The sequence below is a fragment of the Apodemus sylvaticus genome, chromosome 1, assembly GCF_947179515.1.
Source record: "Apodemus sylvaticus chromosome 1, mApoSyl1.1, whole genome shotgun sequence".
Taxonomy (NCBI): Eukaryota; Metazoa; Chordata; class Mammalia; order Rodentia; family Muridae; genus Apodemus; species Apodemus sylvaticus.
In genome coordinates this window covers 184,862,983-184,889,759 of record NC_067472.1, presented here as the reverse complement: position 1 = coordinate 184,889,759, position 26,777 = coordinate 184,862,983, and the positions used below count along the sequence as shown (strand labels likewise).

Here is a 26,777-nt window from a genome sequence, read left to right as displayed (position 1 = left end):
TTTAATCTGTTATCTCCTAGGACACAGGACTCAGCTCCATTCTATTTCCTGGTGCCCCTTTAATACTCGAACCACATATTTTATATTTTTTCCCTTTCTCAGCTTGCTCCTTATCATTAAAACACTCTTCCTAAGAGTGAACTGTAGTAACCACACAACAATATACCAGGCTCTTTTGAGACTTACTTTTTCAAAGCAATTAATCAAAATCTCTTCAGCTTACCCTCAGGGAGACTCTTCAGACAACGGCAAAAAGCAACTACCTTCTTCACCAAAATGCCACAAAACCAGTCTCTAGGCCACATACTGAAATTCTTCTCTACTGAAACATTTTGGGCCAGGTCTGCATAGTTCAAATCATTCTCAGCAACAAAGTCTTCTATATTCCTACTAGAATAGCCTATTAATCGGCATTTAAAGGATTCTACTGCTTTCCCAGTCCAAAGTCCTAAAATCCACATTCTTCCGAACAAAAGCACAGTCAGGCTATCACAGGTATCTCTGGTACCAACTTCTGCCTTAGTAAGGTTTTGCTGCTGTGAACAGACACCATGACCAAGGCAACTCTTATAGAATAACATTTTAATTGGGGCTGGCTTAAAGGTTCAAAGGTTCAGTCCAGTATCATCAGGAGGCAGCCTAGCTCTGTCCAGGCAGGCATGGTGCAGGAAGAGATGAGAGTTCTACTTCTTTATCTGAAGGCTGCTAGAAGAAGACTAGCTCCCACGTGGTTAGGAGGAGGGTCTCAAAGCCCACCCCCACAGTGTTACACTTCGTCCAACAAAGCCACACCTCCTAATAGTACCACTCCCTGGGCCAAGCATATTCAAACCACCACAATCCCTGAGCACAGCCCTCTTGGCCACTCCCCATTCCTAAGTGTCAGCTCCCTTTACCTAGGAACATATTTACAGAATCCTCAGAGTCTGTACCCATTAGGATTCCACGAGAATCTCCTTCCAAGTAATACATAGCTACTACACTCTCCTAAGAACCAGAGAGGGCGACAGAAACCAAATAACAAAAAATCCAGCCAACAAAGACAAGATCAGATAAAAGCACTTCACAAATGCAGATGCCTAAAAGTCAATACAAAAAAAAACATAATAAAAGCTAGGATACTGTGTATGAGCCAGAGCCCAGTAACTGTACCACAGCAGTCCCTGAGTATTACAACATTTCTGAAACGCAAGAAAAATATTTAAACAGACTTTTAAAATATGAAAAAGTCATTAAAGAGGAAGACATCCCTTAAAGCAGTCTATTAAAACACAAACAGTGGAAGGAAATGAAGGAAACAGCTCAAGACCTGAAAGCACAGATAGACTCAATAAAGAAAACTAAAACTGAGAAACATCTGAAAATAAAGTTTACAAACTCCAACAGGATCTTCAGAGGCAAGAGTATCCAATGAGAGATGGAAGAAAAATCTCAGACACTAATAAAGTGGAAATTTCTGGAGACTTAGTTGTGTCATGTGATGTTTTTCTGGAAGCTGTCTTATGAGAGGATGTTCTGCTCAAGCAGACATGTGAGAGGCTGTTTTACTGAGAACAGATCCATGGTGGTTTTCCGGAAACTCTTTGGGGAAAGGGCATGTGACGTTTTGCTGGGGCAGATTCTTAATAGGATATGTGATGTTTGAAAAGGGTACAGACAGTGAACAATGTTTTTGCATTGGTTCGCCTTGCAACTCTTTTCTAGTCTTTTTTGGTCATCCAGGGTCAGCTCTGTGGAGCCTCTCTGAGCACAGGCTATGCTGCAGGGCTGCAGGCTCACCTCACTCTCACTCACCTGGGCTCAGCCTGTCTGTTTCTTCCTTCACAGCCATCCAGGGCTCTTTCTGCTGCTCCAGTAAGACGATCAGATCGGGCTTGGAAATGCAGCTTCCCACTTCAAAGACAGAGAGAGATGGCTCATAGTGCAGACTCTTATTCATTCATTCATTCATTGAGACTGGGTCTCTCTATTAATCCTAGGATGTAGGGAACATGTTACCAGCCTGGCCTTGAATTTACTTGATCTAACTGCCTCTGCCTCCCAAATGCTGGGACTGAAGGTGTATGCCATGATGTAAATTTTAAAATGCCTGTGTAAATTTTAAAACTACAGATTTATTATTATAAAGGTCTACACGGCTGGGCACAGTGAATCGTGCCTTGTGAGGCCAGCATGGGAGGAAGAAGCCAGGCCATTTGCCCTGCACAGCAAGACCCTTGTCTCAGAAACGTCTAAAAGCCAAAATGATGCTGAGGAAAGACTTCAGATAAGGAAGAAAACGCCACCTGGGTAAGAAGCTGGCTGCTTAAGATATCAGCATCAATCTCCTTTAAATGCAGATGGGGGCTCGTCACTTAAAAGGCAAATGTGATTGAGTAGAGAGAACAAGAAGGCTTAATCTACACTGCCTAGTGAAAATCCTGTCTCTGCAGCTCACGACTAATGCCACTCACGCAGGCAAGCCCATAAAATTCCATGCTCAATTTTCCGTAAAACATCCCGGCATGGTGGCATACACATGTGGTCACAACATAGCAAGTCCATAGATGGCCTGTGCTATGTGAGACCTGGCCTCAAAACATGAAATTAGTAGTGGTAGTAGTAGTAGTAGTAATGATAATAATGTTTTCTATTTCATAGAGTTGATACTAAGATTAAATACTATCACAAGTACTTTAAAGATTATCTGATCTACACTAACACGAAATCATTTTTTACATTTATTTATTTATTTACTTACTTATTTATGCATGCTGGGGAAAGAACTAAGGCCTTGAGCATACTGGGGATGCTCCTGACACACAGCCATGCAAACTATTCTCATTATTGTTATTTATGTTGCCTTTGTTAAAATTTACACATCAGTCTTCAGATCTGCTCAACAAAAAAGAAACTTCACATCCTAGAATTTCCACTACAAAGCAGGCAAAGGAAGTATTCATTGAAGGAAACACACGGTGCCCACTTCTGTTTTTGAGTCAACTCTATTGATTCACTAATAAGTAAATAATAATGTCTCTTTTATTTAGTTATGCATGTAAGGGGTTTACAGGTGCTCATGAAGGTCTTTGCACACATGTACATGCATGTATACATAGGGCAGAGAGCAGTGTTAGGTGTGTTTGTTGACTGCTCCCCACGTTAGTATCTGAGACAGGCTCTCTCCTGAGAGGACCAACAGGGGCGGGCAAGCAGTTGCTTCATGAATCTCCCATTTTCAACCCAACAGATCTCACATTCTTCCTATGGTATGGGGGAGGAACTCAGATCCCTCTTTTAATAGTCTATAGATAAAAAAAAATTATTTTATCTGTATGTACTGCTGAACACCACATCTATGCATGGTGCCCATTTACGCAAGAGGGCATCAGATTCCTCGAGTTATACCTGGTTTTGAGCTGTCTGTAGTGCTGGGAATTGAAGCTGGATCATCTACAAAGATAGCTGGTTCTCTTAACTGCCAAGCTATCTCTCTAGCCCAAGATTCATTTAAGATTTATCTCTTTATTTATTTTATGTATGTGTTTGTTTTGTTTTCTTTGAAACAAAGGCTCACCCTGTAGACTAGGCTAGCCTGGAACTCAGGATGTATCTGAGGGTGATCCTGCACTCACAGCAATCTTCTGCCTCAGGCTTCCCAGTGAAGCAATGACAGAATCAGCCACCATCCCAGCTTCAGCTACCACTGGAAAGATGGCACTGTCCTAATTCAGAGTCAGGAAAGCACACACTGTACAGGACACATCCCCCATCCACGGGGCACAGGCTTACCCACTGCCACGAGGTTGCTGTAGGTCTCCAACATCGTGTCCCTGTATAGGACCTTCTGAGCAGCATCCAGGCAGGCCCACTCCTCCTGAGAGAACTCAACAGCCACATCCCTAAGTGTTACTGACCCCTGGAAGAGCAAACACAACTAGAGTGAAACTGGGGAAGCTTCCAAGATGGAAAACCAGACGGGAAAGGACTCAAGCGTGGGAAGGGGGTCATAAGGAAATGCTCAAGGTGCCTGAGTGCACGAGCTCCCCATGAACGATGGCTGTGCCCACCTCCAGAGCCAGTCACTGTGCCTCTCCACTCCATCCACATCCCTCAGGGTAGACCTCACAAAGGAGAAATGTCACCGGGCTCAGGGAAATCATATAAGGAACGCTGTGGGTCCTTGAGTTTATTATGGTATAAGATGATGTCATTAAGATTTTCTGTCATGAGAGTGATTTTATTCAGTAAATAAGAGTCCATAAACTTACTATTTAAGAGTTCACATTATGTGCACATTATGTTTAACCTTTTGTACCATTAAAAAAATCAAAAGACTTTCCAGGTGACAATGTGTGTCAGGTCTTCCCTGACTCTGGAGACTGCAGTCACCTTCCTGGATGACCTTTCCCTCTGATACCTGAACTCACCCCTAAAGCCTCCTCAGGGAGGTCACCTCCTCACACATGCACAGAGGACACTCACTCTCACACACTGGGTCATCAGCCTGACACCACCACAGAGGTCAATCAGGTTTCCCCGTGCAGTCAATGAGACCATCACCTCAGAGCTCTGAAGCCCCCAAGGCCCCTGTTCCCCTGAGGGACTGACACGTCCACTGCAGGGACAGTCCTCCCTGAGCACAGACCAAGCAGACAGCACACCTGGAGGAATGCGTTCAAAGACAACCCCAGTACCAGCTGGGAAGAGGGACAGACAGGAAGTGCTCAGACCTGCAGACCCTCACTGCAGAGGGGCAGACTGGGCTGGGGATCCCGGATCCTTGGGAAGCTTCAGGAGGGAGGGAGGGCAGGAGTCACCTAACCTGAAAGTCACCCTAGGTCAGAGAGAAATGTCAACTTACACAGACCATGTGGTGAGAAGTGGAGCTGGCCATTCTTCTTCAGGCTTCCTCCCCTGGGGGACAAAAAGAAAGCCTTTCATTGGATTGTGACTTGATGTTCCCAGGCTGACTTCTGTCACTGTGATTTCATTGACTATGATTATTTCTCAAGCACCCCCACTCACTCTCTCCCTCCCGCCGCTCACAGTGTCCACACACAAATTAGAAGCACACAGGAGTCTACACAGAGCCAACCCTCTCCTAACCCCAGACAACCCCCTGCACAGGGGTCAGTGTGGGAGGGCAGGGCATAGACATGTCTGCCTTGAACTTCCTCCAGAGGATGCCAGCAGAAGGGATCCCATCCCACCCTGAGATCCAGCTAGCCCTGCCCCTGGGCAGCTCCGCCTACTGTGAGCACATCTTCCTACTGGAACCCCACCTACCAAGGCTCCCAGGGGCTCCCAGCATCTGAATGGCACCTCCTTTGTAAACTCAGGGCTGAAGCCCAGCAAGGCTGGAGGGGCTGCAGCTGCAGTGCTCAGGCGGGGTCCAGCATTCTGTGCCCACTTTTAGTGAATGGGGCTATGCACTGTGGGACACTCTCCTGAGAGCCTTAGCTCGTCTGTGACAACACTTATGTTGTGTCAGTTAAGCCATGATCCTTTACGAAGATAACTAGCTGTAAAACATCCTGTCACAGGAGGGGAGTATGATCTGTTTCCCTCTTTCCGTATTATGGGAGATTTTGAACATAATAATACCACATTGGCTCCGGGTGTCCTGAGTCTTTGGTCCTAGAACTGGGTCCTCAGCCTCAGCACGCTGACATAACTGCCCTGTCCTGGGCTGTGTGAGGACTGTCGTGTGCTCTGTACCACACCCAGAAGCACTGGCCCTCACGTCACAAGGTCTGAGTGGCACACACCCCCTCAGAGCTCCCTAAGATGTGGCACCTGGGAGCAGCTCTCACCAGATGGGGACCCAGAGCCCTAGGCAACAGGTCTAAGCCTTTGTTCCATCCACTGTGGGACTGTCTATCTGTTTTTCAGTCTCCTGTATACCAGGCCGGCCTTGAACACCTAATGCTCCTTCCTCCCTCTCCTCTCAAGTACACATCTGATCATCTTATGAAATTTTACATTTTTATATCCCCAGAAAGTTTACAAACCACTTTTCCTTCTATCATTTTCCTTCCTTCCTGTCCATCTCTGTGTACACCAGGCTAGCCAGCCTGCAGGGATTCTCTTGTCCCCACCCCCGTCTTGCCATAGGAGGGCTGGGACTGCAGACATGCACTGCTGCATCTGGCACTGCAGACATGCACTGCTGCATCTGGCACTGCAGACATGCACTGCTGCATCTGGCACTGCACATTTCATTGTTTGCAGGCATTGCACCCACTGAGCCAGGTTGGAAGAGCACATTCTATACTATTTATAATATTTGTACATTTTTACACACTTCCAAGAGACAGTCTCACTCCCGCTTCATTCCAGCACCATGTCCACAGCAGTGATCTGCGACCTACAGACGGGTGGACAAAGCCCACGGAGAACGGGGCTCACACACACTGAACCACTTACTACAATATGGACGCACACAGAGAATAACAAGTTCAGTAAGCTAAAGAGAAAGACAGACGCTGGGGCTGGGGGATGGCTCAGAGGCTGAGAGCTGCTCCGGCTTTTCCAGAGGACAGAGTTCACTCTCCTGACAGCTCACAGTGTCTGTATCGCCAGCCCCAGGGGGTCCTGTTCCTCAGGGCCCTAGACCACCTGTGCCCATGGGCACATTACTTTCTACACTTATGTTTCAAGAAAAATAGTTCAGGGACTAAATCACCAACCAGAGATTATACATGGAAGACCCATGGCTCCAGCTACATATGTAGCAGAGGATGGCCAGTTCAGACATCAATAGAAGGAGAGGGCCGGGCGAGGGTGGCGCACGCCTGTAATCCCAGCACTCTGGGAGGCAGAGGCAGGCGGATTTCTGAGTTTGAGGCCAGCCTGGTCTACAGAGTGAGTTCCAGGACAGCCAGGGCTACACAGAGAAACCCTGTCTCGAAAAAACCAAAAATCCAAACAAAAAAAACAAAAACCAAAAAAACAAAAAAATAGAAGGAGAGGCCATCGGTCCTGTGAAGGCTGGATTCCCCAGAATAGGGGAATGCAAGTCAGGAAATTGGTGGTGTGTGTGTAGGTGTTGTCAGCAAGTAGAGGGGGAACAGGATAGGGGATTTCAGAGGGGTAACGAGGAAAGGGGATATTTACATTTGAAATGTAAACAAAGCAAATATCTAATAATAAACAAATACATAAATAAATAAAAAAGTTAATCTTTAAACCAAAAGACAAGTACTCACAATCTCACTCATGTAGAATCCGACACTGGCATCTCACTGGGACAGTGAAACGCTGGTTAACAGGGTTTAAATGGCAGAGGCTGGAAGTGCAGCATCGTGGTTGACAGTGGGAGAGATTTCAGGCACACAACACAAGCTCAGAGACAGATCATGAAGCATGGTGACCGTGATTAACAGTTTGTAAAGACTGAGAAGCACAGACAGTAAGTGTACGCATCACAAAAATGTTAATTTAGCCATTCCAATGCACATAAAGTCTCCAAATTATCACACTGTACGCGCTACCAAAAATCCTCCGAACACTGAGAAAGCTCTGCTTTACATTAATACATTCAGTTTGTGTTCTTGTTGAGACAGGGTGTCACCATGTCTCACCAGCCAGCCAGAGCTTGCTATGTGGATCAAGCTGCTACAGAATTCACAGTGGTCTCCTTCTTCAGCCTCCCAAATGCGGAGATTAGAATGTACAACATAAAGCCTAGAGTTGTTGAGTCAACTTTCTTGAATATCCAACCAGTAATCGCATTATTTCTCACAGTCCCCTCTCCTGCAGAGCACTGAGGAAAATGAACCCAAAATGGCCTCACAGGGCAACAACTAAAGCACACCAGGCCCTCAGTATATGGCGGCTGTGCACTAACAGGCTTCATTCACCTCAGGCTAAGGTTCAGGACAGGACGAGAGCCAGGAGACAGAACCGAGACTCCAACCTGGACACCACAGAGCCACACCCCACGATCAACCATGGCATCGCTCACCTGGATATGGTTAACATGACCCATTCCACACACATACACTCAGAAAATGACTAGCTTCCAAAGATGCCAAATTCAGTGCTATCCCTTTCCCACTCCCAAAATTCTCAAGAGTGAACAAATCTACCAAGCACATTTCCCCCCTGTACAGAATACCTATTAAACATATCTCCATCTAACCTTGAATGAGACTCAAACTATGATATTTATTTATTAGTTCTGTGCAATTACTGGGGGATAACCCTACTCTACATCTCTAAAACGATAGTCTGGCTACCGGCTCAACTGTACTTCCCAAATACTTGCTGTTTCAAACTCTCAGGGCTTTTTATGCTCCCGCAGTCTTGTGTCCAGGAGAGGCAAATCACTCTGGCAGGAGCTGTTGGTCCAGCTCTTGAAGACCTGTTCTCTAGTCTCTTCCTCCCCGTGCTCCTTCTCTGTCCTCTCTCCTCCCCTGTGGTGCCTTCTTGAGATCCACAGCCCAGCTACTCAAACTCTGCCTCTCTCTATTCCTCTCAGTAACCGGCTGTGGCTAGTTTTATTTAAACACTGGTTTTAAATTGGGGAGCAAAGTTCACATAGCATCACATTATATGTGAGGATCTGCTCTTGGGGGGGGGGGGTACGGCGGAGAGAAGCAGATCTTGGAACCCAGTATTAAGCATTAAATACAAGCGGCACCAGCCCGCCCTGAAGTCCCCCTGCTTTGAAAGGAATGTCTATAAAGATCAAAGCCCATCTGCTCTGTGATGCCATGGATTGGAACTGATTTGAGTTTGAAATTCCTAACGTTAACCTCTGGAAATTCTTGTCTACAAAGTCTAGGGGAAAGGGTCTGATTGTTGAGAGATATCAAGGCTCACTGAAACAATAATGAGAATACTAAGTGGGAAGGGAACGAACAATGTAAGGGCCACAAAGTTGGAGCTTTCAGTTGCCTGTTAACTCCTTCATTTACCGACAATTCTATGGTCTAAAGCTAAATCCTCACAGAGAGAAAGCGCAAACTCGCCCTTGCGTCTTAGATGAGTTGCAAAAACGATCTCATGCTTCTCCAGCCCTCCTCTGGAATAATGGCTGAGGAAGCATCAGATCCCAGACTATACCCGAGAGCATCCTCGACGAGCACTTTCCTTCCGTTCCCCCAACACTCACGTGGCTAGAGCGCTGGGAAACCTAGAGAACAAACAGCTGCCCCCAGGCCGCCCTCGGAGGCGCTTCCAGCCTCAAAGGCTCGCGTACCTCACAAGAAGCTGCCCTTCAGACTCTGCACCTGACCTTTCCTTGATTCAGCCCCTGTGCCTGCAAGAGAGAGCAGGAGCAGAAAGCTACGCGCATAGTGACACAGATAATGCAGAGAGCTCAAGGTGCACACACACACACACAAACACACACACACACACACGAATCAACATCCACCCACCGCACACCACCCTCCACACCCACACCCAGCCTGCTGGCTCCGGTCTTACTCTGTGGGGACGCAGGTCAAAGAGCGATTTCTTCCACCTACGAGGAAAAACCTGACTTTTCACGGGTAGGGATTCACAGCACCGGAATTGGATCCGTTACTTCCGGCGCGGAGGATTCTGGGAAATACAGTCCTTGCGGCGGAGCTCCGGTCAGCGCTCTGAGGTTCGAGCTCGGTGCTTGGACAGCCCACCTAGGAGCTGCGCCGGGTGGTTTTAGGGATTTTTGCAAAAAGGCACAGCCTTAAAAGCTCCCGGGTGGTGCCCAAAAGGTACTTCCGGTTCTGCGCGCCGCTGATTTTTCTCTCCCGTGGAGCGGACTGACAATGACCCTGGTCTGCCTCGATTAGCAAATCAACTTTAGTCGCCTTTTCATTATTGTGAAGATGGTCACTCTGATTCTAAGTCATGCACATGATGTTTGAAAATGGAATTAAATTAAAAATCAAAGACAGCTGAGCAGTGGTGGCGCACGCCTTTAATCCCAGCACTCTGGGAGGCAGAGGCAGGCGGATTTCTGAATTCGAGGCCAGCCTGGTCTACAGCGTGAGTTCCAGGACAGCCAGAGCTACACAGAGAAACCCTTTCTTGAAAAAACAAACAAAACAAAACAAAAAAAGGAAAGAAAAAAATCAAAGTTAGATGACTGTGTGATAATGTATTAATTTCCCCGTTCCTAGGACAAATAGCTGAGAAAGCAACGGAAGGAAGGAAATGTTTGTTGTTGCTCTTTCATGCAAGTGAGCCATGTGTCTCCACAGTAGAGACGGATTTCCACCCTGTGTGGATCTTGTGTGTCTGTGTCTGTGTGTGCAGGTGCACATGTCCATGGGGTGTTATGTTTTGTGTGTATGTGAGTTTATGTCTCATGTCTGCTTTAGAAGCCAAAAGTGGACATCTAATCCCATGCAGAGATACAGTATGTTATTAGCTGTAGTATGTGGTGCAATAACTGCTCAGAATTCTCTCCAACTGTAACATAATATTAAGTTTCAGACACTGGACAGATGTTTCAAGAGCATGTATTGCTCTTCCAATGGACCTGAGTTCAATCCCCAGCACCGACATCAGGTGGCTCCCAGTTGTCTGTAACTCCAACTCTCGGAGGTGACTGACCAGGTCTGGCCTCTGTCTGCACACACACACATATGGCATGCATTCACACTGAGGAAAGAGTGACTTTAAAAAACTCTAAAGATATTTAGGGAGCTAGAGAGATGCATCAGCAGTAAAGGGCACTGGCTATTCTCTTAGAAGATCCAGATTCAATCCCCAGAAACCGCATGGTGGCTCACAAGCAACTTAACCTCCAGTCCAAGGAAATCCAAAATGTCTTCTGGCATCTGTAGGCATGTGGCATGCTGGGGGCTCACAGACACACAAGCATGCAAAAGACACTACACACATAAAACTATTAAGGAATCTAGTGATAAAAAAAAGTAACAGTGACAACTCTATTTCATACAGTACAGAAAAACTCGCGTGTCTGCTTGATTTGTCTACAGATACAACTGGTTACAGACATCAGTCACTGAGGGACAGTGCCTGAGGATGGGGTGATGGGTGTGGTCATCCACACTTGGACTGGAATAAGGATCCTGGAAACTCATCCATTGGCCTCCTTCACCCACATCCTCTTTTTAGAAGGACTGAGGCCATCAGAGAAAATAGCCACCCATCTTATGTTAGCCAATAACCTTTAGATTCCTTGACAGGAATCCTACAGAGCATGGACACATTTGGACTTCGGGATTTCACAGCCAATGCTGGATGCAAGCTTATCTTGTACTTTCTCCCAGATTTTCCTCAGAATCACCTATGTTTAAGGTGGCTGTCATGCCTTACTTCTCGACCCCACAGACTCCATAAGGAAGAAGCTTTGATGAGTATGAAGTGTCCTTCCATGTCCTTTTTTGATGACTTTTGGTTGAAAGTCTATTTTATTGGATATTAGAATGGCTACTCCAGCTTTTTTCCTGGGACCATTTGCTTGGAAAACTGTTTTCCAGTCTTTTACTCTGAGGTAGTGTTTGTCTTTGACACTGAGGTGTGTTTCCTGTAAGCAGCAAAATGTTGTGTCTTGTTTATGTATCCAAACTGTTAGTCTATGTCTTTTTATTGGGGAATTGAGTCCATTGATGTTAAGAGATATTAAGGAATACTGATTGTTGCTTCCTGCTATTTTTGATGTAATTTTTATGTTTGTGTGATTATCTTTTAGGTTTGTTGAAAGAAGATTAATTTCTTGCTTTTTATAGTGTGTAGTTTCCCTCCTTTTGTTGGTGTTTTCCATTCATTATCCTTTGAAGGGCTGGATTTGAGGAAAGATACTGTGTAAATTTGCTTTTGCCATGAAATACCTTGGTTTCTCCATCTCTGGTAATTGAGAGATTTGCTGGATATAGCAGTCTTTCATCTCACACCAGTCAGAATGGCTAAGATCAAAAACTCAGGAGAAAACAGGTGCTGGCGAGGATGTGAAGAAAGAGGAACACTACTCCTCTGCTGGTGGGGTTGCAAGCTGGTACTGATTTCATTGTTCATTCTCTGCCTCTACCTTCCTCTTTCTACCACATTTGCCATTGTAACTGAGGACCAACTGTAACTTTAATTCTTTTCAAATCTGATTTTTAATGATGGTTCTTAAAAGATTTAACCTCTCTTGTAGCATACCACTCACCACAGGTAGTGGAAAAGAAAGGATACAAAGGAAGTGGACCTGTTTAGAAATGGTTCTTTGGGGGAAACTCCCATCTGTGTTGTCTGAAAATCCACTGTTCAGTTCACACGTCACCAGTGGCAGGTCGACCCACTCATAAACACTTCACATATTCACCAGCAGTCCAGTTGGTAAAGTTTGGAGAGCAACCACAACATGGCAGTCATTGCAGGACCTAGCAGAGACAGCGGGGTCTCAGCATTGGTATGGGTCAGGAAGAGGGACCAGGGCCAACAGGAAGGACAGGAAAGTTCTTGGCTGTGCCTCTCTCAGCAAAGTGAAGATCAGTGAAGACAAGAGACCAACCAGCACTGCACAGCTAGCTCTGCAGACAAACCTAGCTCAGCCTCCACCACTGTCAAGTTCTATTTATACTCCCTCCAGACATCATGTGTCCTCCATGCGTTTTGCCTCACCACAGGTCTCGCCTCAGCACATGTGTCTGCCTCAGCTGGCATCACTCTGCCAATCAGCCCAAGTCCACGGAAGCAGCAAGAAGCTACTAGCACACCACCAGAAGTTTTTGGGTATGTTTCTCTCTATGGAGATCCAACAAATGGAGCTCAACTATGCAATGTTAGCAGACAAATATATGTGTGTCATTAGAGAAGAATCCTTCATCGAGTGTTCTTTCCTGCACTTGCTTTAGTAGAACATCCTTTTACCTGTGTCTGCTCCAGCGAAATGGTCCTTCAAATGTTTGCCCCAGCAAAACCCCATCCAACACAACTGAGTGTCCAAAGAACCCTTAAGTTTCCACTTCAACCAACTGCCAGGGTTGCTGTTGCCAAAACTTTCCAGTCTTGGGGGATGATTCTGTTCTGAGTTGCCCATGAATTTAATATCTGTTTCACATAGTGAGAATGCAAATGTTTATAGGATTCCATTTAATTTCTTTAATGTTATGGTCTTCCCTGCCCCCCAAGAATAGCTGTAGTCATTTTGTTCCATGCCTGCCAGCTATTTCATATTGTTGTTGTAATATGCCTGCCAGTTACAGATAGAAGTGACTTGGCCCAAGGACATACTGACCACATCACCTGTTTTGCTCTATATGTTCTGAATGAGAGTTGCTAATCTTAAGAAATTCCACAAAGCTTTATGTAGGACCCAATCAAAGGTCAATATGAATTGTTAGATATAAAATATTTTGAGTCAGAGCTGACCACTGGACAGCCTTTCTTGCACCTACATATGATCTCACTGTGGGTTTTGTGGCTGACACTAAAGAATGCTGCTAATAAGCCAAAAAGTTATGATTATGATACTCATGCTCTGTTATTTCACTGTTCTGAAATTCCCCTGTTCACTACCCATCCACCCCAACACTGTAACTTACTCAGGACCAATCAACCTAAAGGTTAGCTGATAATGCTTTGCCTAGTAAGTTAACCCCTCCCCTCCTTGCCCTTTAAACTTTTGAGCCTGGTTTCTCACATAGAAATCCTACAGTGAGAGCAATTAGGCTCCCAAGTCTTTCTTGCAGCCCTGGATGTCCAGTATTAAGCTGTACATTCAATGAGTGAGGTTTTCTAACAACCTTGGGCTGTCCCTTTCAGTTTCGCTATGCAGCCGCATCGTAGACTCTTGCCTAAATCGCTCTGTCTGTGTCTGAGTATATGTCTTAGGTCTTACTAAGGCTTGTCTAAATTCCTCTGTGTTTGAGTATTTTTCTTATTCTTATCTCTCTAATTTTCCTTATAAGGCTTGTATCTTATCAATTCACTTTTTCTTTGACAGAGTACAGAAAGCCATTATAGCTATTAAGAATAAAGTATAAAACACCAAAATGATAATAATCATAATTAGTATTAAATGGACATCAGTTGTTAATTAGCTTTTACTTTTCTGCTTCTCTTTCCAAGTCATCCAGAGTAGTAGTATACGGGGTCCTAAGGCCTTCTCTTATGGTTCTTCTCATCGTTAACTCTTTCAGGGCTTCTCAGATGACTTACCAAATCTGATGGCTTCTCAGTTTGCCCACTGCTGGAGCGATCTGTCTGTGGAGTTGTGCCACAAACTGGACTGCCAAAATGTTGTTTTAAAGATAAAAGTCCCAGCCATTTGATTTCACCAAATGAAGACTCCGAAGCCACATGCTATGGTGAAAACCTGCTAGTTCAGAGAGAAAGCACCCATCTTGTTGGGATTCCAACGTCACCCCACAAACCACACGATACTGATCTCAGTCAGATAGGTATGGTTTATGGGATGCACACCCTAAGGCTGATGGAACAGGGCTATAGCTCAGAATTTGAATGCTGAGGTTATGACCCCAAACATTTTTCTGTTTTCTGTTTCTTATGGTCAGGCTGTTTTTTTCTTTTTATATCAGCAATATGGGATGGCTGGCAGCCCTGAAGCAACATGGCTATAGTTATTTCTAAAACAAAAGCCAGGGAGCCAAGCTAGGGAAATAGACTTCAACACAGCTGATCCATGCAGTCTTAAATACCCTTCAACTAAAAAAATCTCCTTTCTGTTTACTTATGTTCAGGCCCTGTCAGCTTCATTGCCTGCTGAACAAATTTTGACTTTACTTAGTTCTTGGATTAAAAGTGTGTGCTCTAGCTGAGCATAAGGACTTGTTTACAATAAACAGAAAGCTCTTGGATAAACGGTGTGTGCTAGGGATGAGCCACACCACAAGAAGATTTTTCAGTAAATAACACAATCTTGGGATTCACAGTATTATCAAATGTCCTGCAACAGGGCTGTTTATTGCTCTATCACTGAATTTCTGGGAATTCTCCTATTTCTGCCTCCCAACTCATCACAGAAGCACTGGGATTATAGACACACACTCCTACATCTAGAGGTGAGTTCTGTAAATTCAAACTCAGATCTTCATGTTTGCTTGGCGAGTCCTTTGACACACTGAGCCATGTCTCCAGCCCCACTATGTGATCTCCAAGACACAAACATAATACTACCTTCTAGCAGGCTAATGTGCTATGCTTAACCTTGGGTCTCAGCCACATACCATGGCAATACTAATTTCCCCCGAAAAAACTAAAGGTAGCCTGACTATACTTGACCCTAGTACTAAGATCATACTTGAATTAACAAACATCGAGTGTGTGAACGTATACATCTTAAGGTGCTTCTAACTTCGCCTTCTGAACTTCACACATGGTGCCGAGCAGAGCAGAGACAGATGCCTACCCTGCCTACCCAAGTTGGCAACCACAAGGAAATGAAGCCATGAAGTTTTGAGGCAATTGGTTATTCAGAAATAGGTAACTGAAGTGCTTAGTTTATACAGTAATCACCAGATTTCTCTGGTAACTCAGACTGGAAGTTAGGTGAACACTGAAGGCATTAATTGCACAACACACATTACCTCGGTCAAGAGTGGGTGATTTACTAGGTGTCGTGTGCACTTAAAGAAATCTGACACTGAATGACCATTTAGCGATGCTGATGGAGGAATGCTATCCATGAAGTCAAGTTCTTGGAATGGGGATTAGAGAGACGGTTCAGTAGTTAAGAGTGTGTACTACTATCGAGGATCAGGATTCAGTGTCCAATACCCACATGGTGGCTCACAATGACCTTAAACTACATTAGCAGAAGATCAAATACCCTCTTCTGGCTTCTGAAAGCTTCTGTATCATGCATGTGGCCAACATAAACTATTGCAAGATCATACACACACATTAAAAGTAACAAAACTTAAAGGTCGTTGGTATAGTGAGGTAGTGGTGCATGCCTTTAATCCCAGGACTTTGAAGGTGTAGATAGGGGGCTCTCTCTGAGTTTCAGGCCAGCCTGGTTTATGTGGTGAGTTTCAGAATAGCAAGAAATGCACAGTGAGACCCTGGCTCAAAAACAAACAAACAAAAACAAACAAACAAAGTACAAAAACAGAGGTAACTTTTAGAAGTCTATAGGCACACACTACAGGAAATATACTACGGTATTAGTTCAATAATTTTAGGACAAAAAACAAAAAGTATAACATTTCAAAGGTGGGTATGGAGTATGGAGAAAAGTGTGATGAGATTCTTTTTTTTTTTTTTATTTTGTTTGTTTACTTTTTCGAGACAGGGTTTCTCTATGTAGCCCTGGCTGTCCTGGAACTCATTCTGTAGACCAGGCTGACCTCGAACTCAGAAATCCGCCTGCCTCTGCCTCCCAGAGTGCTGGGATTACAGGCGTGCTCCACCTCTACCCGGCTGTGTGATCGGATTCAAGTTGAGGACATATACATCCCCAAACCTAATTTGACTTGTTTTTCAATTTACAGTAGTCTGAAAGTAATATTCATTAAACAAAAATTGCAGTTATAATTTAGAATTTTGATCTTTAGACTAGAGTTGGGCTGGGAACGTGTCTCAGCAGTTCAGAGTGCATATTTTCTTGCAAAGGACCCGAGTTTGTTTTTGTTTTTGTTTTTGGTTTTTGGTTTTGAAAAACCAAGACAGGGTTTCTCTGTGTAGCCCTGGCTGGCCTGGAACTCACTCTGTAGACCAGGCTGGCCTCAAACTCAAAAATCTGCCTGCCTCTGCCTCCCATGTGCTGGGATTAAAGGCGTGCACCACCATTACCTGGCTGGACCTAAATTTTTTGTTTGTTTGTTTGTTTTTTGTTTTTTTTTGTTTTTTACCAGAATCCATATTAGACAGCTCATGAGGACCTGCAACTACAGCTCCAGGGAATCTGATGTCCTCTTCTGGCCTCTATGTGTGCCTGCACTCACATGCACATAACCCCAGACAGATACACAAACATGAATAAATATAAGTTGGGGTTATATACAGTTTTTCTTTATACAGAGGCAGTGAGCATTAACTGCCAAGCAACCATGCTGTCACATAGAGCACACCATCACTCACTGTGTTTCAGGTTATGGATTGTTGTAGGTGTGGTGGTTTGAATATGGATGCCCCGCTCCAAAGACTCATGTATGCGATGCCTGGTCACCATAAGGTGGAACTCTTTTAAAAGATTAGAGTATGTGACCTTGCTGGAGGATGTGTGTCACTGGGGGTGGGCTTTCACATTTCAAAAGCTCATGTGAGATCTCTCTCTCTCTCTCTCTCTCTCTCTCTCTCTCTCTCTCTCTCTCTCTCTCTGCTTATGAATCAAGGTGTAGCTCTCAGTCACTGTTCTGACACTCACCTACTTCCTGCCATGCATCCCACCAAGATGACAATGGACTAATCCTCTGAAACTGTAAGCAAGTCCCTAATTAAATGCCCTCACCTACAGGAGTTGCCTTAGTCATGGCAACTCTTCACAGCCATAGAACAGTGAATGAGTCAGTAAGTTAGGTGTATTCAAATGCATCCTTGATTTATGGTGTTTTCAATTCATTGAGAAGTTTTCAGAATATGGCATCTTTGAAATCAAGAAGCATTTGTATGGTCCAATATAGGGAATAAAATTTTGGGAAAAGCCTCCTCAGATGTGTTAGATTTAGTTAGCACAGATTTCCAAGTTCTTCCTGTAAGAATGAAATGAAGACATGAAAGAAAGAGAAAATCAGAAGGCATGGGAAAAGAAAGTTACCCTTCACCCTGTAATCTGACATGGAGTCTGAATATTTTAACTACCACAATCTGCGCAGGATAAGGATTGACCTCACTGGGGCGACCAGTAATCAAGAAATACACATTCACATCCAGGAAAGCTGTGATCTCATGCTCCATCCAGTGGAGCAGCATTAACAACCCAGAAAATGTTGTGGGGAGTCCACAAGAGAAGGCCACTTGGATGTGGGTTTAAGCAAATACAAAGTCTTTGTTAGCTATGTGATGACAACACAGGAGTATGGTATTCTTAGGTAAGTGGGAGTTTTATCATGCCACTTATTTAAATGGCACACCCTCGCTCCTGTGTGTATCTCAAAATTCCCCGTTCTTATTCTGCAGTACCCTTGACCTTGATGGAAGGAAACAACAGTTGAGCAATTCAATCTCCTGCAACAATTTGCATCTCCTTTTACATATACGCCATGATTTTTTTTATTTCTTCCTTGCTATCCACATCTATTATACATGAATGCACAATAAATCCTTGAGAAGTAAATTCATTTCTTCCCAAGATTATTGCTGCTATCCCTGAAGGTAAATGACCATAAACACCAATGGTTAACATTCAACTTTGGGGAATAATTTAAGAAGACTATCTGTGGCCAGATCCAAGCTTCACTTCCTTCTGTAGTACATATAAGATCATAAATACTTAGTTATAATTTTCTTGCTCACTTGGTACCTCCTGGCTGGTCAAAGGAAAATGGCTCCTATTGTTTGTTGTGGGGCCTCATGACAACTGGCTCCTAAGTTCCCTTCACAATGACAAGAGGTTTCTTCAGATGTCTCCCTTAAACCTACAATCCTTAGACCAATGTTTGCTCTTTCCACAGTGGCTGCAATACCATGGAAACCTTTGTCTTTCATAGCATCCAGAACCCACTTGTTACCTTCTACAAATACCATATTTTACAGAGTCAATGAGTCTGATATTTTGAGCTCTGAATCTTTTAGCTTTACAGTTTCTAGGAAAATGGCCAAATTCACCACAATTAAAGCATTATGCATTTTGATTCCTGAGACTTCTAGCTATGTCTTGCCCTATGATATTGGCATGATGCTCCTGAATGCCAATACCAGTTATCTGTGTTAGCCATTTGTCTAGTGGGGCTCCTCATGCTTTCAATGATCTAACTGCTCTCTTTCATTCGGTATTTGTATTTTCAAATGCCAAGATTTTTATCAATGACTGTTTGGTTTCAGGGTCTGATATGGCTCTATTTACATTTGGCCACAGTCTCTGTAAGAAGTCAGTAAAGGCTTCTTCAGGACCCTGTATTATCTTAGTAAATGAAGTGGTATTCCCCCTCAACTCCTCAGTCATATCCCAAGCTCTTAAAGCTGAAACATGACATTGTTTAATTACAACATAAATCAGATTGTATTTGTTCTTGTAGGTTAGCATAAAGTCCTTCACCAAGCAATTTTTTAGTAGCACTTATCTCCATTGTTCTATTATGTTGTTTGTTTTTGTGGCTTCATGCTTCCACTATGACGACCATTGTAATGGTTGTTCAGATTCTAGCATCGCTGACACCAATCCCTTCCAATATGGGGGGAAAGCTATATGCTGTGTATCCCAGTTACTTAAACATTTTTTAACAAATGGAGAGTGCAAGCCATACAATACAATAGCCTCTTTACGATGGCTTAGATGTAGCATTTCTATTGGATGCCATGTAAACTCATTATAAGCATGACCACCATCATTAGCAGGCATATGCAGTACAAAGACTGGGAAGGCTAAAGGTTCCTGTGTAACCCTAGACAAATCCTCTGGCAATGAAAGTGCATTGAGCAGGGCTAGGAGGAAGTCTGCCTTCCAGTCTAGTTTGCTTCCTTCTTTCATCATATGGTAAATTCCCAGTCTCAGACATCAAGCCTGAACCCTGTTGTTCTCCTCCCACTGGCTCGTTTTGCTTTCCAAGCACTTCTGCCTCTATCTGCAAATTCTCTAAGTGCATAGACAACCTTGTAATCCTTCCTAACACAAGAAAATAAGTAAACCTCCTGAGTTTTCAGCTGCCCCCCTAATCTTGTTCAAAATGTTGCACATGAAATCTATGGAGAAAAACCAGAAATCTAGCTCTGGGAGCAAGGCAGGAAATTACCCAGCAACAGTAGCTGTTGTTTTGCCAATCCAACATTGCCAATCCATCAAAACCTGCTGGTTCCTCTACTTCATTAGAAATAGAGTTACCAGGGCTGGAGAGATGGCTCAGTGGTTAAGAGCACCGGCTGCTCTTCCAGAGGTCTGGAGTTCAATTCCCAGCAACCACATGGTGGCTCACAACCATCTGTAATGGGATCTGATGCCCTCTTCTGGTGTGTCTGAAGACAGAGACAGAGTAGTCAAAAATAACATAAATTTGAAAGAAAGAAAGAAAGAGAAAGAAAGAGAAAGAAAGAAAGAGAAAGAAAGAGAAAGAAAGAGAAAGAAAGAGAAAGAAAGAAAGAGAAAGAAAGAGAAAGAAAGAAAGAAAGAAAGAAAGAAAGAAAGAAAGAGAAAGAAAGAAAGAAAGAAAGAAAGAAAGAAAGAAAGAAAGAAAGAAAGAAAGAAAGAAAGAAAGAAAGAAAGAAAGAAAGAAACTACCCATTATGCCTAAGCCATACTCTGGGCACCACCTGTAGGTTTAGATTTTTCAAAACCTACTTAATTGTGTCGATCTCCCTTCTAGCTTACTGACCAGAGGAAAGGGAGAAAAAAAGGTTAATAGAAAAAAGGAGTTTCGGACCTGTCTAGAAGTAGTTCCTTGGGATGATTCCACTCTTCACTGTCAGAATACCAGCAGTCAAGTTCAAAGGCAGACACCAAAAGGAATCAGCAGTGGCAGCATGATCTTGCCAGGAGCCATTCTACTTAGATCTCAAAACCTCCTCCCTCCAGCCCTCTTGCATGCTCAAGCCTGCCTTTGGAAGAAGAAATATTAGCTCTCAGGTTTGCAAATACCAAGTTGGTCAGCACATATAGAGCTTATGTTAGTTAGAACAAACAGAGCTCACCTGCAGTTAGGTTACTATAACAATCTATTTCCATTTCACCTCCTCGTGATCATTTTAGTTTGCCAGCTTCCTTGTAGCCCAAGCCCGCTTTGTCATAAGATTCTGAGAAAAAATTCTGAGAGACTACTTCCTAGAGACAATGTTTAGAGACAGTGCTTGCCCCCTGAGGGACTGTTCCCTGGAGACAATGTTTCCCCCCTCATACCCTCTCCCTACATCCTGCTTGCTTTCCTTTATATTACAGTGTGTAAAACAATAAAGTTTGACAGCTTGATCAGAATCAGACTTGCTGTTCGTCTCCATGTCTCTTTGTCTCTTGCCTTCCTCTTAGGTAGTTCCGGGACCCTGCTGACTGTCCTGAGGGTCAGGATATGATCTAGCAGAAACAGCAAGGTTTCACTGATTTGGCACAAGTCAGCAGAAGCAGCTAGAATACTTCAAGACGTTCTTTGGTGCATTCCTTTCTGTGAAGTGAAGATGAGCAAAGACCCGTGAAGACCCGTGAAGACCCGTGAAGCACTGCACAGCATAGTGACGCAAGAGCGTCCTTTCTCTGTCTGTAGGGCTCTGTGTTTATTCCTCATAAACATCACATACCCTCTCACAAGACAGCTTCCAGAAAAACATTACATAACACAACAGAGTTGGTATGAAACCAGAAGTTTTCATTTCACCTGGGCCCTATAACAAAGCTGAACAGGCCATGTGGAGCAGCCCAGCAAGCAGCACCCCTCCTCAGCCTGTGCATCGGATCCTGCCTTCTGCTTCCTCCTCTGAGTTCCTGTTCTGACTTCCTTTGATAAAGAACAGTAATATGGCCGGGCGGTGGTGGCGCAAGCCTGTAATCCCAGCACTCTGGGAGGCAGAGGCAGGCAGATTTCTGAGTTCGAGGCCAGCCTGGTCTACAGAGTGAGTTCCAGGACAGCCAGGGCTACACAGAGAAACCCTGTCTCGAAAAAACCAAATACAAAAAAAAAAAAAAAAAAAAAAAAAACAGTAATATGGAAGTGTAAGCCAAATAAATCCTTTCCTCCCCAACTTGCTTGTAGGCTGAAATTTTTCTCAACCCTAATTTTAATAACAATTCATAGATGATTAAACTTCCCTTTTAGCTCACCACCTACCAGAGGTAGTGAAAAAGAAAGGTTGTTAGGATATGGTGGAAGTGGACCTTCTTAGAAATTGTTCTTTGAAGAAAATCCAATCTGCATTGTCAGAAAATCAGCAGTACAGTTCACAGAAATCAGCAGTGGCAGCTCTATCTACTAGCAAACACTTCCCGAATTTACCAGCAGTCCAGTTCAGTAGTGTTGGGATAGCAAACATAAATCAGCTGCAGTGGCATGACTTAGAAAAAACAGCCAGGCCTCAGCTGAATCGGCACAGGAGTGACCGGAACCACTAGGGATTGCCACAGACCACCCCAGCCGGGTATGGGGGTCTCTGAGATGTGGGTTCTCAAGGCCAGGTGGGTAAGGATTCGGCAGTGACAGAAACAAGCACAGAGGCAGTTGGAATTTGAGCGTATTTCGCAGCTCTCAATCAAGGGATTTTATCCATAAAGAAACACGTGTTACAACTCTGAAAAGCTGCGTTCAGTGAAGCAGTGACATAGAACAGACATTTCAATCATCATTTGTTACAGCAAAACACAAAATCATCCAAGTATTACAACTTCAAAAAGGTGTAATCAATGAAGCAGACAGGTAGAACAGGTATCATTATAATCATTTGGTATATCAAGATACAAAAATCATCTAAGGCTAGTGGCAAATTTCCAAGAACAAGCTAATGGATTTTTATGATCAGTTACTATTTAACATCTACTCCCTGTTTCTCTGTAAATCTTCAAAGCATAATTTTAAACTGTTTTTTATTCTTTTTATTTAAGGCTTTCTTAAACAATATACCAAAACCTGCTTTCGATGACACACATGCAGCCATATAAATTTTTATTGTTGGGAAAGCTTATATTTATCAATTCTATCTCATAGATGATTTATAACATGAAGCACTGGTTTTCCAGGAGATGAGGTCATCGTTAGTGACTCCATCTCAAGGGATGGTTTTGTAGCCATGATACTCACTTAAGATCTTAGCCTATCAGAAACATCTCATATAGAGGAAAAGGAATAGCAAACATAAAACAGATAAGTTGCCAAGAGAACAATTTTTCTCCAGCGAAAAGTTCCACAACTGGTTCCAGGAGGCCTCCCCGTTTTGAGGTCTAACGCCCCAGTCTGTGGAACTTGTCACGCAGATTCTACTGGAATTGGTGTGGCCAGAGATGAAGGAGAAGTTCTCGGCTGTGTCTCTCTCAGCACTGTCAGCCGAGTCCTGCTTATTCTCCCTCCACACATGACGTGTCCTTGAATGGGTTTTACCTTACCGTGTGTCTTGTCTCAGCATGAGAGTCTGTCTTAGCAAAACTACATGTGCGTCCATATCAGCTGACCTCACTCTGCCAGTCGGCCCGAGTCCAAGGAAACAGGGAGAAGCCACCAGAGCACCACCAGAAGTTTTCTTAGTGTTTCTGCAGAGCCACAACAGAGCTCAGCTATGCAATGTAAGGTGAGCATTACATGGGTGTTCCTTTGTGTGCTTGCTTTGGCAAAACATCCTTCACCTGTGTCTGCTTCAGAAAAGCACTCCTTAATATGTTCGCCCTGGCAAAAAAAAATTCCCCACTTTCCAAAGAAACCTAAGTAAATCTGGGAAGTAAATCTAAGTTTCTTAGATTTTGTATGTCAACTTATGCCAGGGAATCTAACTGCTGTTTTAATTCAGACATGGAAATTATTAACATCTCTGGACCCTGACCAACCTGTTTCTGAAAGTTTTTATCTCCTTAATATAGGGCAGCCAGGAGTGGGATGAAGATGCTCACATTCTTTTCCCCTTTATGGCCCAGGGAGGTTCACATTAACATGTGTTTCCCCCTCTTTCCCATTTTAAACACACACACACACACACACACACACACACACACACACACACACACACACACAAGACTGTGTACTTGTTTATGCATAAAAGGTGGTTCTCAGTTTGGAAAGCACACATTTAGTCAAACCATTAGTACTTGCCCACCAAGTAGACACAGGGATTCAGTACCATTACTGTTATCCAGATGAATTAATAACCCACAAGGCAGAGCAGCAGGCATCCGAATAAGGGGAAGTGGTCTAGAGAGATAGCTCAGTGGTTAAGAGCACTGACAGAGGTCCTGAGTTCAATTCCCAACAACCACATGGTGGCTCACAATCATCTGTAATGGGATCTGATGCCCTCATCTGGTTCATCTGAAAACAGCTACAGTGTGCTATATATATATATATATATATATATATATATATATATATATATATATATATATATCCATCCCCTTACAAATCCTCTAATGTTAATTTGGACTGTCCAGTGACAGTGAGTTTTGTCAGACAAGAGGCTGAACATTCCTTGTGGGAGACCAAACTGTCTCACCTTGAGAATCCACTGACCTTTCAGTTTACAGCTGAACCACCCTCTCCTTCACACAAAGCTGATCGTGAGAATCAACTGATCCTTATCTTGGCTGAACACCCAGGGTTGTCTAGGCGGAACCAGCATTCCAGAAAAACTGCTAGATGTTTTGAGCTGTAGTCAGCATCTGCCCCAGATGACCTTCCCTCTTTCTGTGCCTTTAGCATTCCCCCTCAGCCCCTCCCTACTTCCTCTCACGGTGTGTTCATAACCAGGCATTCAGCCTTTCATTAAACAGGCCTTGACAAGACACCCTTTTTTGCTTGGTCTCACTTTTCTTTCCCGCTTGTTTCTCTTTCAGGCTTGGTCCTCATCAATCCCCGGAATAACTAGGTCCCGCGGGTTGGGATAATTCCTATCCCTATGTAGTATGGGAATTAGAGGGTCTAATCATAACCAGCAATCCTGTCTGATTTCTGGCTGGGAATGATTAGCAAATGGTGCACTTTTCCAAGAGTGGAAAATAAGGATGAGGATCCCCTCAGCTTCCTAGAAAGTGGGGGGCAGGACTGAGGCTCCAGGTGTGTTGAGATCATTTCTTTACAGGGGAGAGTTGGTCAGAACTTTGGTGTGGGTACGTCTTTGTTAGGAGTCAAAGGTCTGGGGAGCATGAAAAGGAGGTGGTTTATTCTAGATAGTAAATCTATCTCAAGAGTCCATTTCTGAAGCTGAGTACACAGGTTTCCCGTTTCCCAAAGCCAGATTTTTTAAGGCCTTAGCTGTAGAGCTGCGATAGCACCTTGAAGGGGAAGCCATATAACCTCTAGGAGGGAAAGGAATACCCTGAGAGGGAAGCTCACTGGCTGAAGGTGCAAGGCTATCTAGTACCTCATTGGCATGGAGACCTCCGGTTGTTACTTTATGTGACTGACTGCCCATGGTCCTCTCAATGGAATGTCATGGTTACGTGTTCCAGAGCAGATACAGTTAGGAAGTGGCTCCATTCCTTCTGGTCTCAGGTCTGAGATTCCCAGGATCTGAGCTCACTCATTCTTATAAGCTCACTCAGCCATTTCTTATATCCATCTGGTAACACAGTCCCACAAGTAAGTCCTACAGTTCCTCTGTAGAGTGTATGGGTTTGAGACCATAGATAGCATGGATAGTGTTGATCCTCTTAATTATTTTTCTCAGATTTTGGATTAGTCTATGAACAGAGGTCCCAGGTTTTGTGACAGGCATGAGAGGGGTGTGTCAAGTCTGTCTTGATAAGTCAGGGAATAGGGACTGCAAGTTCCCTCTTCGTTTCCAGGGTCACTAGGTATTGTTTAATCTGGCCAGAGGTTAAAGAGCTAGTTGTTGGATCAGTTGGTGGTGGGGTGGGGGTTGATTTCTGCCATCACCCATGGGAACCTTGGTTGTCAATTTGAAAGATATATCTTTTGATTGGGAGCAGGACTTTTAAGATATTCTTCTGACAGAGAGCAAGACACCAACATTTTGCTGGTGTCTATAGTCTAACTATATCTCATCAATAGGGAAGGGGTCGGTGGCTTTCAATTTATGCAAAATGTCTTGTCTCTCAGGCTGTTTGTTTTGTAGTTATTTTTTTTTACCTACCTCCAGGAACTGTAACCTATTTATACGTTTAAGTCCATGTGAGGTTTATAACTTTTTTTCTAATACATAGGACTGAGTAAAAAAAAAAATGCAATCATTTTAGCAGCTGTCTTTAATTCTCCTAAAGAGGACTTAGAGAAAACTGCCTCCTTGGTCAGTGATGGACAAACGGGAAACAGTCCACTCCCAGGTTATCCATGGATGAATGGATCGCTACACTACCCATCAGTGTCCTCTGCACTCCACACCCAGCCAGCAGTCTGGGAGCAGTGTCTCTACTCTTTTCACAGAACGATGGGTTTTGAGTTTTCAAATGACACTGGTCACTTGATGAAAAGGTGACATAAACCGAGAAAGAAGGGAGGAGGGGCTTTTGTACTGAGTACAGAATTTGTTATTCCATACAACTTAAAGTATGTTAACATTACGATGCTATTCATTTAGAAGTTGGTTTCAATTTTTATTTATATTTAGCCAAGACTAAACTACACGTTTATCTTTGGAAGTAAATGTTTTTCCACATAGATTACTTATCCACAACAAACTAGACTTTTAAATAGAGCTCTGGCACCCACCATCTTACCTAAATAACCAATCTTAATTTCAACAAAAATTTGACAGCTGACATGTTTCTGGACATGTTGGAACAAGACATACAATCTATAATGTCTTATTAAAAATGTTTCATCTGAACCTAATTTTCTTAGGAAAGAGGATACAATGGGCAGGACTGGGAATATAGCTAGGTAATTGAGAGCACTCCTACAATGCACAAGTCTCTCAGAGAATGTAACACTGACTATTGAATTAACGGTCAGAGCAAGGCCAATTATCTATATTGGATTCTCCTTAGGATATACACATTTGAACACAGGATAGTTTGAAGGCCAATAACAAATTTCTGAATGTCATAAAATTTTGCATCATTTCTTCAAGGAAAATTATAATTCTGTGATATAGAGGGCATTCCATCTTGGCTGATGTAATAAAGAACAAAATGTTATGTCTACTTTTTTTTTAAA

At 43.6% G+C, this 26,777-nt stretch overlaps 2 protein-coding genes across 3 annotated transcripts in view; both read right to left on the bottom strand.

Annotated features, from left to right (window-relative positions):
• LOC127672618 (zinc finger protein 60-like) overlaps window positions 1-26,777 on the bottom strand; it is a 111,456-nt gene that overhangs the window by 67,814 nt on the left and 16,865 nt on the right. Inside the window, exon 1 of one of the 2 annotated variants that reach the window (XM_052167899.1) lies at window positions 9,418-9,535. The exons of the other annotated variant lie outside the window; for it this stretch is intronic. The gene's annotated coding sequence lies outside the window, so the exon portion shown is untranslated. Of the gene's footprint in view, window positions 1-9,417; window positions 9,536-26,777 lie in introns of those variants that run through there. 2 annotated transcript variants of the gene reach the window in all.
• Window positions 1-26,777, bottom strand: part of LOC127672616 (zinc finger protein 59-like) — a 52,575-nt gene that overhangs the window by 9,006 nt on the left and 16,792 nt on the right. Inside the window, 3 exon segments of the mRNA XM_052167876.1 lie at window positions 1,795-1,893; window positions 3,772-3,898; window positions 4,844-4,896. Of these exon segments, the coding sequence (XP_052023836.1) occupies window positions 1,795-1,893; window positions 3,772-3,898; window positions 4,844-4,876 (259 nt within the window). The 5' untranslated portion in view covers window positions 4,877-4,896.